The 17,183-nt window shown below is 44.7% G+C and overlaps 1 protein-coding gene across 1 annotated transcript; it reads right to left on the bottom strand.

Moving 5' to 3' along the window:
• Nucleotides 1-574: 574 nt before the first annotated feature.
• LOC145398347 (uncharacterized) lies at nucleotides 575-12,146 on the bottom strand. The gene is made up of 6 exons (XM_080271238.1): nucleotides 12,038-12,146; nucleotides 7,097-7,292; nucleotides 5,215-5,366; nucleotides 4,601-4,822; nucleotides 2,444-3,314; nucleotides 575-1,531 (listed from the first exon to the last, which is right to left on the bottom strand). Exons 1-6 carry the CDS (start codon nucleotides 12,071-12,073, stop codon nucleotides 693-695), a joined length of 2,316 nt encoding a protein of 771 aa, XP_080127364.1. The 5' UTR covers nucleotides 12,074-12,146; the 3' UTR covers nucleotides 575-692.
• Nucleotides 12,147-17,183: the final 5,037 nt, after the last annotated feature.

Below are 17,183 nucleotides of genomic sequence, written 5' to 3' on the forward strand. Positions count from 1 at the left end.
GACCATGATGGGAGTAGATAAAACTGACAAAGAAGATCTGTTTTTGTGGGATGAGAGAGTAACAAGAGGACACGGAATGAAACTGAAGAAGCCAAGCTGCTTGAAGGATATCAAGAAATAAAGTTTTCCTTATAGATGTACAGACCTGTGGAACAGCCTGGACAAAGAGATCGTCCAGTCAAAAAACTTATAACGAGTTTAAAGCTAAATTTGACTTACTGAGAAACAGAGACTGGACCCTACGAGCGTAGCTCATTTCCTGTATATCACAAGTAGGTAAATACAATTAAGTAAATACACACAGGAGAGACAAGTGGGGGTGGGGGAGGGTGGGGGGATGGAGAGAGAGACAACCAGCAGTGGGGGAAGACAGGGAGAGAGACATGCCTAGCAGTGCTGAGTGTGGTGGGGAATGAAGGAGAGATGAGAGGGGAGAGGAGGGACTGGGGAGGGGGAGAAGAGAGGGGATGGAAGGGAGGACCGAAAGAACTTTGTTTCAAACCTAGGGAGAGGAGGGGTGTCAGACTAGCAAGGCAACGGACATTCATACTGTTCGGATTGTGGGAATGTTCCCTATTTCTTGTGTTCGGTCTAGTGAAGCGCCGGTTATTGATGCACTGGACAATGGGGTATGGGTGTATGCCCTTTTCCAGCAGGCTGCATATAAATCACAGAAAAGGCTGCCCTGAATCTCACACGGCTGACTCAACTTTCCTCTTCTTGCAGAGGTTGGGGCTTCCTCGGCCATCAGAGTGTCCATTGCTACGACCAGCCAGGACTTTAAAATCTTCATATTTGTGTGTGTTGCCTTTGTTAATTCGTGGAGATCGCCAGAGACTTGTGTCCTCTGTCTCACCAGCTCGGTCAACCTCAGAATCTCTCTCTAGTCTCACCTGGCACACCTTATTGCCAAGTAAGTTAATTTTGCTTTCACATGCTGTTGCTCGAGTCACCTGTTTTGTGAAGCTGCTAGCATTATTTCTGTCAGATGCCAAAGCAAGCACTTCTCTTGAATGATTCTGGGGTTCACTACCACGAATGTTCCTTTCACAATTTTCTTTAGTTCTATCAACACTGGTATTGTGCACTTCATTACTGTGGTAACTGACCTCACTTCTTTCTTTGGATGCACCACTGGTGTTTTGGGGTTCAATTTCACGACTGTTGGATGCACTCTCTTCCTTAACTTTATTAACACTGGTACTAGTGACTGTGTTCCTTTGGCTGCTGGTGTGCTTACTAAATGTGTCTGAATACTGGTTTGTGTTGAAGCTCCTGTTAAAGGTGTTTCTGGTTATGATTTTCCTAACAGGGCCTCTAGTAGGGTTGTGGGGACCTAGAGGCAGACTATGGAGAGAAGTGGTTGAAGCATGGCCCACTACACCAATGTTGGAAAGCTGGTTCTGGTATTTTTCTCGAGTGCGTGATGGTGTCAGACCAAGGGATCGAGCAAAGGACTCTGCCTGCTGATCCTCTTGCTGGGCCTCCTGAAGTTGTTGTGTCATCAGAGTTGCCCAGAACAATGGATCATCTGGGAAAATAAATAAACATACCTGTGTCAGCACTACCTGACCTTTCTATCAACACTACCAAAGCTTTAGGCCTATATGCATATTATGAATGGTTTTCTGAAAATATGAAGCCTTTTTTGAAGATGTTGCATCAAATCAACATTATACCAGTTCCACTTAAAGAACCCCATACTAGGGTTGACTATGAAACAGTTGAAGGTTCTCCATGGATTGACACAACCTGTTAATACTTCCCAAAAGCAGTTGAAACTGTGACTCACACTGAATAGTGCTAGCTAACAGTCGTAACACTGTGAGAGTCTCAGCTGGGACTTTGACTTATTATACCTATGGTTGAATTTCCCAATTACGAGTCAATGGGCATGTGGCTAATCATCATACCATGCCTGATACATCCCAACTTTGGGAACAAAAAGAAGCTAGCTTAAGAGTCAGACCACAGGAGCATATCAATGCATTTAATGGGAAGTATTATACTGAGGTCCAAGTGAACAGTGTTAGACTTCTAACCGAAGCTGGTAACGTGCTGCAGTAGGGGCATATATGGATTTATTATAAAAGCAATGCAGATAATCAATCAAACTGATGCTTATTCTGAATAGGCAAGCTGAACCACTGTTCCAGAGGTGAAGTTACTATCTACTGAACCAGACAATATAACTTCTAATACACTGCTTGAATATCCCATTGTGTAGTATTACTCTCTACAACTGTACAAAAATAAAGAAACCATACCTTGAAAGGGTACCAATACTACTCTAGCAATAATATATCCAATCCATATACATGTACCTACATACACTTTCACTGTCTTGTATATTTTGGACTTAATACTGTTTGATTTAAATTGATGTCCATGCCAGATTATTTGCCATAGGCCAAAAAGAATTACTAAAGGTAAGTCAACTCACCTTCTCCTACCATTTCTTCAATCTCATCCATCCCTCCTACTTCCGTTTTAGGATCAACGACTGAGGACTGCATCTCCAGATGTTTTTTCTTCATTTTCATTTTGAAAGCCTGTTGCTTTTCTCGCTGTCTCCGTTTTCGGTTTTGCTTCTCTCCATCAGAGAAATTTATGTTAGCATTAGAATTGTTGACCAGGTCACTGGTGAACCCAACAAATGAATCAGGAGACATTTCTGGTTCCAATAAAGATCCTTTCAAGCCACTGGTCAGTGTCAAACAGTGACTATCACCTAAGGCCTGAAGATCACCAGGATGCTGTAGTGATGACTGATGAGGACTTCCCAACTGTTGGTTTGGACTGGCAGCATTGGTAGTTGACAGTTTCACACCTTGACAATATTTATCTCTTGAATTAGCAAGTGTGTCATCCTTCTGAGCTATATTTTGATTGGGCACAACTGCCAACACTTTCTTCTCAGTGGATGGTGATTTGTGATTTACCTTTATGTTTTCCATAGATCTTCTGGTTAAATACGTTGTAACTCCTTCACCTGCATTATCTGTTGCCAGAGTTGGGTTGGTATTGTTCAAACTATGATTCACTCCAGGAGACATCTTGTTTTGTCCAGCTGCAACACCTGAGTTTTGCACAATGTGTGCCTCCTCACCATCTACTTTTTCTTGCTTTAAATATGACTTTACAGGAATAACATCAGAGCATCTGGAAGACTGAACACCACCAATTTCTGTTGATGTTTTTAGGTCGGTAACTGTGCTAGTACTGGATGCAACAGGAACACAGGCAGGTGCTGAAATGTCACTCTGTTGGTTGCATGGTTTCCTCTCACTGCACAGATTTACCTCAGAAGTATTCTGAAAAAAAGAAGACAAATTTATGTGCTAGTGGTATGTGGGAGCAATCACCATCCACTCATTTGATGTAGTGCTACTATCAGGTGTCTACCCTTTCCTCTCCTCCATCCTTCTTTCCTTCCATCCTCTTCTGTCTTTCTTTCCTTCATTCTTTCTTCGTCCTCTTGCCTACGGGTGACTTTACACTCCCTCTTCTGTCTTTCTTTCCTTCATTCTTTCCTCTTCCTTCTGCCTGTGGGTGACTCTACACTAAGTGACAAGCCAAATGGTTTCCTGTACACCAGGAAACCATTTACTATGCTGGGTGGTAACCATATAACCAAATTATGGTGCCTGGTAGTTTAGTGGGTAATTATGGCGCTCTAATCGGACTGAGCTGGCGAAGGTTTATATCCAAGGGGTGGTTGAGGTTTAGTGCTCATGTAATGCCACTCAGGGATGAGTGAGGCTGGTCACTCTCATCTTAAATGTCAGGACCAACTTGCCTAGCTCTGGGCTCCTACGCTCCTCATGGGGCAACGGAGAATTGGATGATGGATGGATGGATATTAGTGTAAACACAAAAATTATTATAAGGTCGATGTGGGTTAGGGTAAATTTTTGGGTGCAGTATCTTGTAGGTTTCTGTGTGATAATCCACCTCTAAAAATAATGGTATACTGACTAGGATACCTCAGGTGCATCAGCGTAAAGACAAGGCATAAGACAAACGTCTATCCAATTATAAAGACAGAGAAAACATGGAAGTAGTGAAATCCATGTACCAGGTGATATACAGGAGGGATCAACATGCTGCAATAACTTGGCAATCAAGTAAACAGAAGTCTGGAAATTACAAAGAACTGGATATTTCTAGTGTAATACATACTCTAAGAATGTAATTTCATTTTCTAATATCAATGCATTTCATCAATACAACCTATATGGTAATGCACTGTAAATTCTAAAGCCAAGATGTCAAAGGTAGCATTTACTAGCATTTCAGTAAGCAAATAGCTAACAATTAAAATAATATCTTTTACTAAATGTTTTATAAAGGAGCAGTGACAACCCTAGCTGGCTTATTCAATTTAGGATACATTTGTACCACTGAAGTACAGTAGTTAACGGTATTGAAGGCTACACATATCCCCTCACATCTGAAATGCTACTAAACTATAGAAAAGACTCTGAAAGTTGCAAGTATGAGTAGTCTGTCATTTGACTGAAGGGGTTACTAATGCAATATAGACCTAAGACAATCTGACATGACACAGTAACAAAACATACAGGCACTGATTCCTGACCTGCGAGTTTTTGTGTTGCCGGCGCTGGCGCAGCACCCTAGTCCGCAGCTGAGCCAAGCCAGTGTTGTGTTCATTCTGCAGCAGCTCTGACGGCTGTATGTCGGGTGGGGGAACAGCGGGGGCCTTGCCAATGTAACGTAAATAGTCCTTGTTGCTTAGACAGTTACCCAGTGCACTACCAAAGCTCTTCAGGGCCCGCTTCAACCCATCTGTTACTGCCTCCTGGATAAGATGAGTATGGTGATTAGGTAATATAAAGTTTAACTACAATATATGTGGTTACATCCTTATATCCATTCACCATCCAATCCTTTCTTGCCCCGTCAGGAGCACAGGGACCCAAGGCTAGGCTACTCAGTCCACACAATTAAAGAAAGAGTAGGCATATGGGTAATATCAATGGACAGGATAAAAGCCAGTACCAGGAAAAGTAAATATATGCAAATTTTGGTAGGTAGGTCAATAGATGCAGAAGATATCTGATGAAACTAAAAAATGTGCAAGTAAAGTTGCTGAGTAGGATATGCAATATATGAGCAAAAGAGCAGGCAGATATGACAAGAAACCAATGAGCACAATAGCTGCAACACTAACAAAGAACACCACACACACACCTTTCTGGCCTTCTCTATAGACAGCGCTTTGCTCTTCATGCCCTCACATACACCATAGCCAATGTCCTCATGGTGCACTCCATCCTTGAGCTGAACCTTCACCTTGGCACTCACACCCACATAGTAGCGCCCATTGTAGTGGTCCACAAAATCTACAGAAAATACTACAGTAGTCAGATTCTGCATGTCTCAAGAAAGTACAGTATTTTATAACCATTAATTCTTGCTTTGATCTTTAAACCCTTTAATTCAATTATATTTTTTAGTTTTTTCTTGCTACTGTACCTCTAGATAATTTTGTTATGCTATGGAGACACACTCTGTATCAAAGGAGATTAAATTAACCTCTGCACACCCTGATTCCTCTCTCCAAACTGAATGAAACTAACAGAAGCTAGCAACAATAAAATTTAAATTTATTATATGTTACTGAACTGAAGTAATTAACCACTAAATTAAACAAAACTGACCAATGAGATACACTTATACTCTTCATTAAACATTTGGAAACATTTTGTCTCATGAACCTGTCACTTTTGTAGGACAATACTCATACCGTACTGTGTTACCCTTTTGCAGTGGTTAATAATTGGTAAGTCATATTGCCTGACATAATTGGGTAAAAATTCAGTAAACAATATCTATCAAGGAATGACATACTGAGAGGATAAAAGTACACAGCAACAAAGCTTTATATCCTTTCATGGCTGACAAAGAGGGCTACTGTGAAGATTTTTGTGAAAATAATATCCCTTTATTCCCTGCAATATTATACTAACCTGCACCACTGAAAACTAATGCAGCAGAGTCTTGTCTTATAATACCAAAAATGCAGTATGCACACTAATATATAAATCCATCCATCCATCATCCAATCCTATGCTGCCCCATAAGGAGCACTAGAACCCGGGGCTAGGCATGTTGGTCCTGACATTTAAGATGAAAGTGACCAGCCTCACTCATCCCTGAGTGGCATTATGTGAACCCAGGGCTAGGCATGTTGGTCCTGACATTTAAGATGAAAGTGACCAGCCTCACTCATCCCTGAGTGGCATTATGTAAACACTAAATCCATATCACCCCTTGGATATAAACATTCACTGGCTCAATCTGATTGGAATGTTGTAATTACCCACTAAGCAAAATTTGGTTATAAGGTTACTACCCAGCATAGTAAATGGTTTCCTGGTGTACAGGAAACCATTGGCTTGTCACTCAGTGTAGAGTCACCCACAATTAGATGGAAAAGGAAAGAATGAAGAAAAGAAAGACAGAAGAGGGAGTGTAAAGTCACCCATAGGCAGAAGGACGAGGAAAGAATAAAGGAAAGAGAGACAGAAGAGGATGGAAGCAAAGAAGGATGGAGGAGAGGAAAGGGCAGACACCTGAGAGCAGCACTACATTAAGTGAGTGGATGGTGAGAAAATACAATAGAGTAGATGTAGTGCTCCCTACTTCTTCCTTAGCCTTTATCATTCTTTTTCTGTGCCTGCCCTTCTCTCTTCCTATTTCTCCCATCTTTCCTGTCTCTTCTTATTGCTTTTCTTTCCTTTACAGGTGGCTTTACATCGAATGACAAGCCAAATGGTTTGCTGTAAGGCAGGAAACCATTTACAATGCTGGATGGTAACCATACAACCAAACCATACATGCTCCCTATGTGTCAACAAGTGGGTTGGTGGAGGGTTAGTGTCCCTCCCCGTAAAACAATTGACTCAAAGTCAAATGGCCACCCCTTACGGGAGTATGGCGTCTGGCAATAGATAGATAGACAGAATTAATAAATGAAAATAGGAGGCATTACAAGTTTCAGCTAATGCCAATACATAACAACTTTCCTCTGTCACAACTCTGCTATGAAATTTAATTCTGAAATACACACCAATAGTCTGATTGGTGACCGAGTGACTCCAGCCATTAAATCCAAAGATCTCATTGGCCAGGGTGATGATGCGCCAACCCTCTATGTAGGCAATCCTCTGGCCTCCCGCCCCAGCACGCTGGCTGATGAACCCTGGTCCCAACTTCTGTCGCAAAACAGACTGCACTGCTGCCTGTTCTTCACTGGTGAACTCAACCTGTGGACAGAGTAAAGTAAGTACACTGTTATGTTTTGCTACGGAAAGCTCCTCATACTTTGAGGATTAAAAGCTGTTTCAGTTAAACCCTTGAGAATGGCTGGGACACTTAAGGACAGCTGGATTTTTTTTTTTTTCTTCAGAAGATAACTAAGTACTTTTTCCCAAGACAAGTGCAGAAAAAGAAAAAAATAAATCCAGATATCAACAAGAAAGGTAGACCTGTGATTTTTTTTGCCAACCCATCCTGTAAGATATTTTTCAAAAACATGTATTTTTGTTTCTTTCTAATTTTACACTTACAATATTTTTCCACCATATTTTTCACTGCCTTCCTATCCCCCAACTATGGCTGCTTTCATACAGGTAGGCCTACCCACAAATACCCCACTGAACAATGCCAAAGTAGGGTGTAAAGGATTCAGCTTTCCTGGTTGTGTCTGGACTGTGTATTACCCATAAATTGGCTCAATCATTTTTTTTCTTTTTAAATTTCACGGCTGTGTCATTCCATCGTGAGGAACGTTACATTCAGAGACAGGTTACAGTACAGTACTGAACTACTCTCAGTTATATCCGCAAAAGTATGCAATATAAGCAAATGGTTTTTGCAAGCTATAGTACCAACACTTCACTCTACATCATACCACAGTCGGATTGTTTATATGTTTTAATTTGGATGTCATTTTTTTGCGGTAGGTGAGGGTGCTCACCATCCACTAACACGATGTAGTGCTGCTCTTGGGTGTCTGCCCTTTCCTCTCCTCCATCCCTCATTTCTTCCATCCTCTTCTGTTTTTCTTTCCTCCATTTTTTCTTCGTCCTTTTGCCTACGGGTGACTTTACACTCCCTCTTCTGTCTTTCTTTCCTTCATTCTTTCCTCTTCCCTCTGCCTGTGCATGACTCTATATTGAGTGACTAGCCAAATGGTTTCCTGTACACCAAGAAACCATTTACTATGCTGGGTGGTAACTATATAACCAAATTTTGGTGCCTGGTAGTTTAGTGGGTAATTATTGCACTCCAATCGGATTGAGCCGGTGAAGGTTTATATCCAAGGGGTGGTTGGAGTTTATTGCTTACGTAATGCCACTCAGGGATGAGTGAGGCTGGTCATTCTCATCTTAAATGTCAGGACCAACTGCTGAAGTAACTGCTCAGATGGACATTGCGGGAAGCGAATGGAAAGGTGAAGGGTGGAGTCATCAGCATACAAGTGGATAGGGTTAGATGTGCAGCTTAGAAGGTCAGTGATGAATAAAAGGATTTGAGTTGGTGATAGGACAGAGCCTTGAGGAACACCACTGTTGACATATCTAGGAGAAGAACGATGGCCGTCTACAACAGCGGCTATAGAACAACCAGAAAGGAAGCTATAGATGAAGGCACAGATAGAAGGATAGAAACCATAAGAGGGCAGTTTGGAAATTAAAGATTTATGCCAGACTCGATCGAAAGCCTTTGAGATGTCAAGTGCAATGGCAAAGCTTTCTCCAAAGTCCCGAAAGGAGGATGACCAGGAGTCTGAATGGTAGGTGAGAAGATCGCTAGTGGAGCGTCCCTGACGGAACCCATACTGACGATCAGAAAGAAGGTTGTAATAGAAAAGATGCTTTAAAATTTTTCTAATAAGAATTGATTCGAAAACTTTTGAGACACAGGATGTTAAAGCAACTGGACGATAGTTAGAGGGTTGGGAATGGTCACCCTTCTTTGGGATTGAGCCAATGCAGGTTTATATCCAAGGGGTGGTTGGGGTTTATCACTCACGTAATGCCACTCAGGGATGTGTGAGGCTGGTCACTCTCATCTGAAATGTCGGGATCATCTTGCCTAACCCCAGGCTCCTACTCGCCTCATGGAGCAACACTGGATCAGATGATGAATGAATGAATGATCTAATCAGAAGACAGTTCCTGTTTAAGTGACATTAACATAAGTCTATTCAAGTGACATCAACATGACATCAGCAAAGACTTGCTGATCCAGGAGGGAAAAGTCAGCCCTTTGAATGTACATACCATTCTTGACACTTATGGAGTTGGCAAAGCCTGCACAACCATGTCATTTGTTATCTCATCTCTGACTGGGATATTAGGAAAATGAAACTGATTATGATCCACTCTGTTGATGTTCCTCTTTCTAAGGTAATTAACTTTGATCATGCCCTCTTCAGGCACTGACTCAGTGACTGCAGTTCATAATGTTTAAACAACTTCTTGGTTGTATAATGAACCAGTACAGCCATGAACACTAATAAAGGGACAAGGTAGTCTGCCACCAGAGTCAAGTTAATCACACATGTCCACCCCCAAATCCCCCTCCTTACCACCAAACCACCAAGTTGTTTGGCGGATGGATCGGAGATTTGAAGTTTCGCTTTCTCTCACTTTTGCCACATGTAATATTAGTATAATTTATTCTACTATTACTTGTATTATTATACAGATACATGCACCTTTAGCTCAGTGAGAAATAATTATACTGAGGCTTTAGCAGATTTCATTAGAATGACCCCACTGTACAGAATTATATTTCAAATATTTATTCATCTTCTACACAGTGTACTAAACTCTAATTACCAGTAACAAGTTGTATGACTACTAGCCCTAAAAATCCCACTCTTGCCTTGTTATGTGGGGAGCCATATATCTACCCATCCACATATCCATCTGCTCACTCAACTCTTCCCAGCCACCTGTGCAACCCACCAGGCACACTGATATCGGCCATGCACCCTGCCCACCCACGACTGTCACCCACCAAGCTCATCTAACGGTGCTACCCATCACATCTGCCCACCTTGTACCCACCCACCCACTAACCCAACCACCCATGCAAAGCACCCTGGCCAGAGAACCCCGGCCACACAATATTCTCAGCCACCCTGGCAGCCCACCGAGTCAGCACACATCCTGGCGACCCACACATTCTGACGACCCATCTTGCCAGCCAACAATGGTCACCCACCCTCCCCACCCACGAATGCCATCCATGACATCAACCCATCCAGCCCTCCCACCATACCGGTACTCATCCATCTCCCTTAATTCAGTGTGACTGCAGCAATTTCTTGTTTAACGCAGTGTGTTTGAAATGTTACCGGTACATCTTATTTTGGTAACCGTCCTCACACTAGGCACGTAACATTTGTGATGGTGCATAGGCCTATGGCTTACCAGAGCCACAATATCACAGGGCTCCATTAGTAAGGTACCAGGATGCCTATTTATAATATAAAGTTATGTTAGTTTTCTCTAATTTGTAAGCTGTGCATGGGAAAAATGTAAAAAAAATAAAATAAATAAATAAAGTCACACACGTTACTCCTGAAAGACAGAAATGTGCAAGACTTCAACAGACTTATGAAGAAGAAGAGTAACAAGTTATAGGAAAATTTTTGTTTGACAGTGACAGCATAGAAGAGACAAAGAGAAATCTACACAGTTTCTGGAAAATAAGGGCAAGAAAGGTTCAACAACGTAACTGAGAGAAAAGAAAAGAAAAAAAATACAGACCATAGAGGAAAAGAAACAGAAGGAAGAAAAAGCAGGAATAAGAAGAAGAACACATCAGGGAGTGCTGTTGCAAAGGCAATACTCCCGCATATCAACTGAACTGAACTGAACTTCCACTTCTTGGTCATGCCGCAAAGTATATGTAAACAACTGTAGTGACAATTACAAATCACACAGATGATGTTTCAATAAAAACCAATGACAACATTCCAAACAAATACATACCGGTACTCGGGTCAGTGATCAGAAAATCACTAATTTCTGTGTAAATTTTTCTCCAGTGACATGGTATGACATTTTCCAATTCCTCATTCTCAGTAGATGGTTTAGAAACTTTTTCTGTCCAGATTCATAAAAGTCAATGTTTAAGTTTTAAAATGGTATATACCGGTAATCTTTATATTTTTGATAATTTCTGAGACTGAAACTTAAGGTTGATATTTTCATGGAGTGACCCAGCTCTGATATTTAGTGATAATTTCCACACTGATGCTCCTTCAAGTTTCCATACTCAGAAAAACTGCCTTGGGTTGTTTATTTCTGAGATACTTCTTAATCATAGCCCTATTACTCTTTTATATTCATCTTACTCTTTTTTTTCTCTCGTTCAGTGTCACCCACAACATTTTTCTTCAGGATTTAGTACTGTACCCATATTCTGAGTTGATTATTTAGTTTAGTGATTAATCCCTGTGATATGAGAGACTGTTTTTGGTAAAAGGCAGATAATATATCCAACTCCCATTTAAAGACTCACACACTGCACTCAAGTATGTCCAGCAAAACTCACTTGCTGAATACCAAGGCTAAGAATGAATTGCGTCTTGCCTCTTGAGCAATCAAAAGCATGATGAATATTTAATAAAACTTCATCCCTGCAAAGTGGCTGGAATGAGCACTATTTTTGCCCTTTTCAGTCTTTCCAGATGGATATTTTCAGAGGTATCTTCCCCTGGCCTAAATCCAACAAGGCTTATTAAGGGAAGATGTGGGACATAATTTTAGGTAATATCAGATACATTCTTTCTTATAAAATGCACTGGCAAATTAAATCAGTATGCCTACACACTAGATATTATTGTCTAACTGAAATATAAGCTACAAGGTTAGATATTTTGGTAAATGGAAATAAGGCTTAACTGGGGCACTGATCTAAGCTGGTCTTAATACCGGTACTTAATAATATAACACTTTATCACCATGACCATACAACCACCCAAACTTACTCTTCCAAAAACGGGGTAATTATGAATACTGTCCATACTGGTTCGGGAGAATGAGAGTAGCTGAGAGGATGATGTTGGAATGGTGGAGAGCTGCAGCAGTAGCCGCCATAGACACTCGAGGTCACTCAACTACCGTACTGATATTGCTCTGGCTGTTAGTATTTTTCCTGGCTTCCTGGTTGGTTATGGAATTTTGCCTTCTCCATTTAGAAAAGCCCGTACTGTATGGATGGCACCCTGATAAGTGAAAAGCAACAAAATGGCCACTCCACTGTCAAGTGACAAAACCAATTATTTCTCGAAGAAGACTTACCATTAATTGCTTTCACTTTTGATACAGTGCATTTTCAAACCAGTTTTTAAACTAACCCCATGATACGCGAAAATATTTCCATATTAATCAATGGGATATGTTCGAAGGTAAATATTGACAAGACGCACATCACTTCCCAGTTTTTCATTTTGCGTGTTGTTTGTTTTCATTAGGTTTATCGCTCTTAGTTTTTCATGCGACGATTGTTTTCCGCTACTTTTGTTTTTCCAATATTTTTGCCATTATATAAAATGCCTTACTGCATCATAATGTAGGATTCTACTTAATACTGCCCGAACGCCAATTACATCGACCATTCTGGGTTTCCTTCTCTTTACACTCTTTTCTTGTATTTGTTATCGCGGCGATAATGTTTTTGCCTGCTTCTGTGTGTGAGTGTGTATATCTGTGAAATAGTAACAACTGAGGGCATCACAACACCCTCAGGAGGCGATAACGGAGGGGTAAGTAGGGCGCGGGCGACATCCGTGCGATATGGACATATATCCCATAAATCCGCGCGCTCCTATTGCACGGAATGCACCCGGGGCGAACATCTCAATCCGGGTGCATTACCCTTCCACCGACCCAGTTTTCGTCAGGATCTGGGTGGAGCAAGAAAATTAGCTCCAGGCAGCACCCCAGTGACGGCCGGTAGCCACACATTAAAAGCAACAGCCAGTAGCAGCGCCCCAGCAACAGCCTGTAGCTGTTCAACCGTGACGGCCGGTAGTCGCACATTAAAAGCAACGGCCTGCAGCCGTGCAACAGTGATGGCCGGTAGCTGCACCTTTGAGAGATGGCCAGCAGACGCTCATAGTGTTGCCCACCCACCCCCTGCAGAACCCGTGACAGCTGGTTGCCGCACGCGGGGAGAGAACGGTACGCCCTCTCTCCTTCTGCAGTTTCCTCGAGGGGCTCAACTCAGGTGACGACCAGCAGCCGCACCAGTAGACAAGGGACCGGCCTGTAGCCGCCCTTCACCTACACATCGCCCCTCATATGGGACTTCAGCGACGGCCGGTAGCCGCACCTGTAGGTACGTGACGGCCAGTCGCAGCACTTCGTCCGTGGTCCTGTCAAGAAGTTGGGCCCCAGTGACAGCCGATCACCGCACCGACGGGAAAGGGACTGCTGGTAGCCGCACTCCACCCTTTGCTCAAGGGATCTTGGAGATGGCTGGTAGCTGCGCCAAGGAGGGTGCCTTAAAAGCCCCTCGCCCCCTGTGACTTCACAACCTGAGGGAGACCCCTACTCAAGCCGCCCCACCGGTGGCAGAGCTAGTCCCACCCTTAACTCGCCAGACTGAGGCAGCCTTCAGGAGGAGAACCTTCCCATCAGGGACTGGTAGAGAGGACCCATCTTGTCCCCGGGGTTGCACTCCATCCAGCCGGCGCCAGAGGGAGACCAGCACCTGTCAGACTCCTGCCGCCAGCAACACCGCAGCCCTACCCTGACAGTGAAGCAGCAGAAGCGAGACTGCAGTAGAAGGGCTCTCCACGCTGCCCCTAATACCCCGGGGCACAACCTCTCCAGTCCAGAGGAGTAGCAATGGCCTACTCGCACCAGGCACCTGTAGGAGTGCCTTCAAAGGATTTTTGGCCCCAGTCCCGAGGGCCAAACCCCCATACCAAGCCTCTCCAGTGTGGGGCCCTTCACCATGCCTGACCACAGCCTGTCCTAGAGGACAACGCCCCCACAAGTAGTCCCGTGGCCCCTCGACGAGAGGACACTTGAGGGGGTGCAGCCAACACTGGGCCCCCCCCCCTGTGAGCTGCCGCCCCCCCTCCCCTTTGTTGGCCCGCTCCCTTGCCCCACATCCCCATAGTGACTGTGACTTCTCTGCCTGCGAGGTGAAAGTGAAAGTGACTAGCCGAGTGTAGAATAGTGACAGTGTCTAAGTACCCAAACTCTATTAAATGTGATAGGAGACATGAACAGTGTTCCACCTCCCTATTTCATTTAGTGAAACGCGGGACAAATATATAATTATCATAAAGAAAAAGCGGCCCCAGAACAAAGTGTAGTCCCATCTTCCTTTAAGTGAAGTGTCTGTCCATCTTCTCCCGAGACTGTTGGTATCCTGGGTGATACCTATAGCTTCTATATACCTGCCATTTCCAGTACTTGCCTTGGACGGAGTCTTGTGAATTGTCTAGCTTCCTGCATCCAGAATTTGGTAATATACGCGTAAGGTTGTTGGCCTGTGTATTTATGCCCTGTTCCTCTCACACTGTGTCTAAGCTCTGGTCTAGAAAGGGAACCCAGCTATACCTTAGGTGTTATTAGGACGGGAAGCCAACCTCAAAACACGTAGCATAACAATCTATATCTCATGAAAGGCTTGAGCTAGCAACATGAAACCTTCAGGGTCTCAAGATATGGCCAAAATCTTGGCCGTGTTCGAAAATGGGCACTCGGGTCAAGGTCGTCACCAAAATAGCTGCCAAATGTCAACTAATTTTTATCGCCAGCCTATAGCACCTTTGTAACTCACGAACAGCTTGAGCTGTCAACATGAAACTTTCAGGGTATCAAGATAAAGCCAAAATCTTGGACGAGTTCGAAAATGGGAGTTCGGGGTCAAAGTCAAGGTCACCTATATGGCCACCAAAAATCAACTAGTTTTTATCGCCCACCTTTAGCACCATGATATCTCTTGAATGGCTTGAGCTATCAATATGAAACTTTCAGATATCAAGATATGGCCAAAAATTCTGGACTTGGAGAACAGCATATTCTGGCAGGCGATTAGCATTCGGCTCCCGAATGCTTTTTGAAACAGCAGCCGTGACAACAGAAGGCATCAAGACACCCCCAAGAGGTGACAATGGAGGGATAGGTAGGGCGCGCGCAATGTCCGTGCAATATGGGCATATGTCCCATACAGCCATGCACCCCTATTCCACGGAGTGCACCCAGCGTAAACGCCTCAGTCCGAGTGCATTACCCATCAACCAATCCAACCCTCTTGAAGATCGGGGGGGAGCTAATAAACCAGTTCCAGATGGCACCCCAGCAATGGCTTATAGCTGTGCACAAGCAGCAGCCCATTGCCATGTACAAGCCGGTAGTCATGAGCAAGCAGCGGCCTGTAGCCGTGCCTTAGCAATGGCCAGTAGCCGTGCGCCAGCAGTGGCCTGCAGCCGTGCAATTGCGATGGCCAGTAGCCGTGCATCTAAGAGTTGGCCTATAGCCGCTTGCAGTGCTGTCCACCCCCCCCCCCTGCAGAACCCGTGACAGCCAATTGCCGCACGTGGGGAAAGGCACGCCCTCTCTCTTTCTGCAGTTGCCTCGAGGGGCACGACACCGGCGACGGCCCGCAGCCGCACCAGTAGACAGGGGACAGCCCATAGCAGCTATCAGTACGTTATCACGTTCGTTGATACGTATTCAAAATTCGTCATAGCCTACCAAGCAAAAGAACACCATGCTGTCGCAGTGGCTGACGCCCTGATTCGGCATGTTTTTCCATACTTTGGTATCCCATAAGCGATCCACTCCAATAACGCACCAGAGTTCACCAGCAAAATCTGGGAGGAGCTAGTCCACATCTTCAGCTACAACATCTCCCACTCACCCCCTTACTGTCCCCAAGGAAATGCCATCTGTGAATGAAGCCATCATACATTAATAAATCAACTCCATACCTGGCTAGAAGCCACCAAAGTCGACAATTGGCCCACCCATGTGAAAATTGTGCAATGGGGCATAAACTCCTGCCCCCGAGAGGACAGAATTTCACCGTACGAGTGAGTGTTTGGGGAAATACCTTTCCTCTTACCCCTACGACAACACTTACAGCCCCCTACCTCTTCCCCTACATCTGACCCCCTTCACCACTTAGAGCAGCGGCTATCCCACCTTCAGAACAACCTGGACCTTCGCCCCGACATTGCCTTCAGTCCCTACAGACCAGATGATACTGTCATGATAGCGCAGCTCCCCACCCCCCACAAGCTCGAGCCATGGTTCACGGGACCCCATACCATCATTCGTGTCCCTAACCCCTACCAAGTGACAGTTGAATATCACGACACCCCTCACACTCTCAGAAACCATCAAGTATGCCCCTTTCACGCTCCCACATCCCTCGCCCCTGCCCTGCACCCTGCCCCACCTGCTCCGCTCCCCTCTACCTCCTATGACTGCTACATCTCTCCCTCACCGTCTCTCTCTCCCTCCCCCTCCCCCCCCACCATGCCACCTCACACCTCACCTAAAGGTTCACCAACACCACCAAGTCCGGATCTCTCCCCCACCTCCTCGCCACAAACCACCCCATCCCTCACACCCAGCACCACAAGCCCCGCCCACAAGCCCGCACCTCCTCCAACCACCACACCCCCGCTCCAACCATCGCCCACCCCCGGCCCCAAATCACCCCACCTGCCTCCCTTTCATGCCCACCCGGCCCTGCCTGCCCTATCCCCCACACCAGATCCCACTTGCACCACCCACGCACCCACTACACCACCACCCAATAGGCCTAAACCCCACCCAATGTCCCGTGCCATCCCCACACCTCACACGCACGTCGACAACGCACACCCACATCACTGCCGACACCCACCCTTAAAACAACCATCACACGCTCCGGCCACCTCTCTCGCCCAGTCGCCCGATACACCAACATGCCCACACCACCCACCTCGCTGCAAAATCACACTCCACCTCCTTCCCTAAATCGTCTCACATTCATACTACACCAGGCCCAAATCCCAGCCACCTACACTCCCCAGAGACTTCGCGTGCATCACTCCAGCATAAAACCCCACTCAACGTCCATCTCCAGCATTCAGCACAGCCCTCCACAGGAGACAACATCTGCCA

Source organism: Coenobita brevimanus, chromosome 45, assembly GCF_032717465.1.
Source record: "Coenobita brevimanus isolate Jiangsu-jjx chromosome 45, ASM3271746v2, whole genome shotgun sequence".
Lineage (NCBI taxonomy): Eukaryota > Metazoa > Arthropoda > Malacostraca > Decapoda > Coenobitidae > Coenobita > Coenobita brevimanus.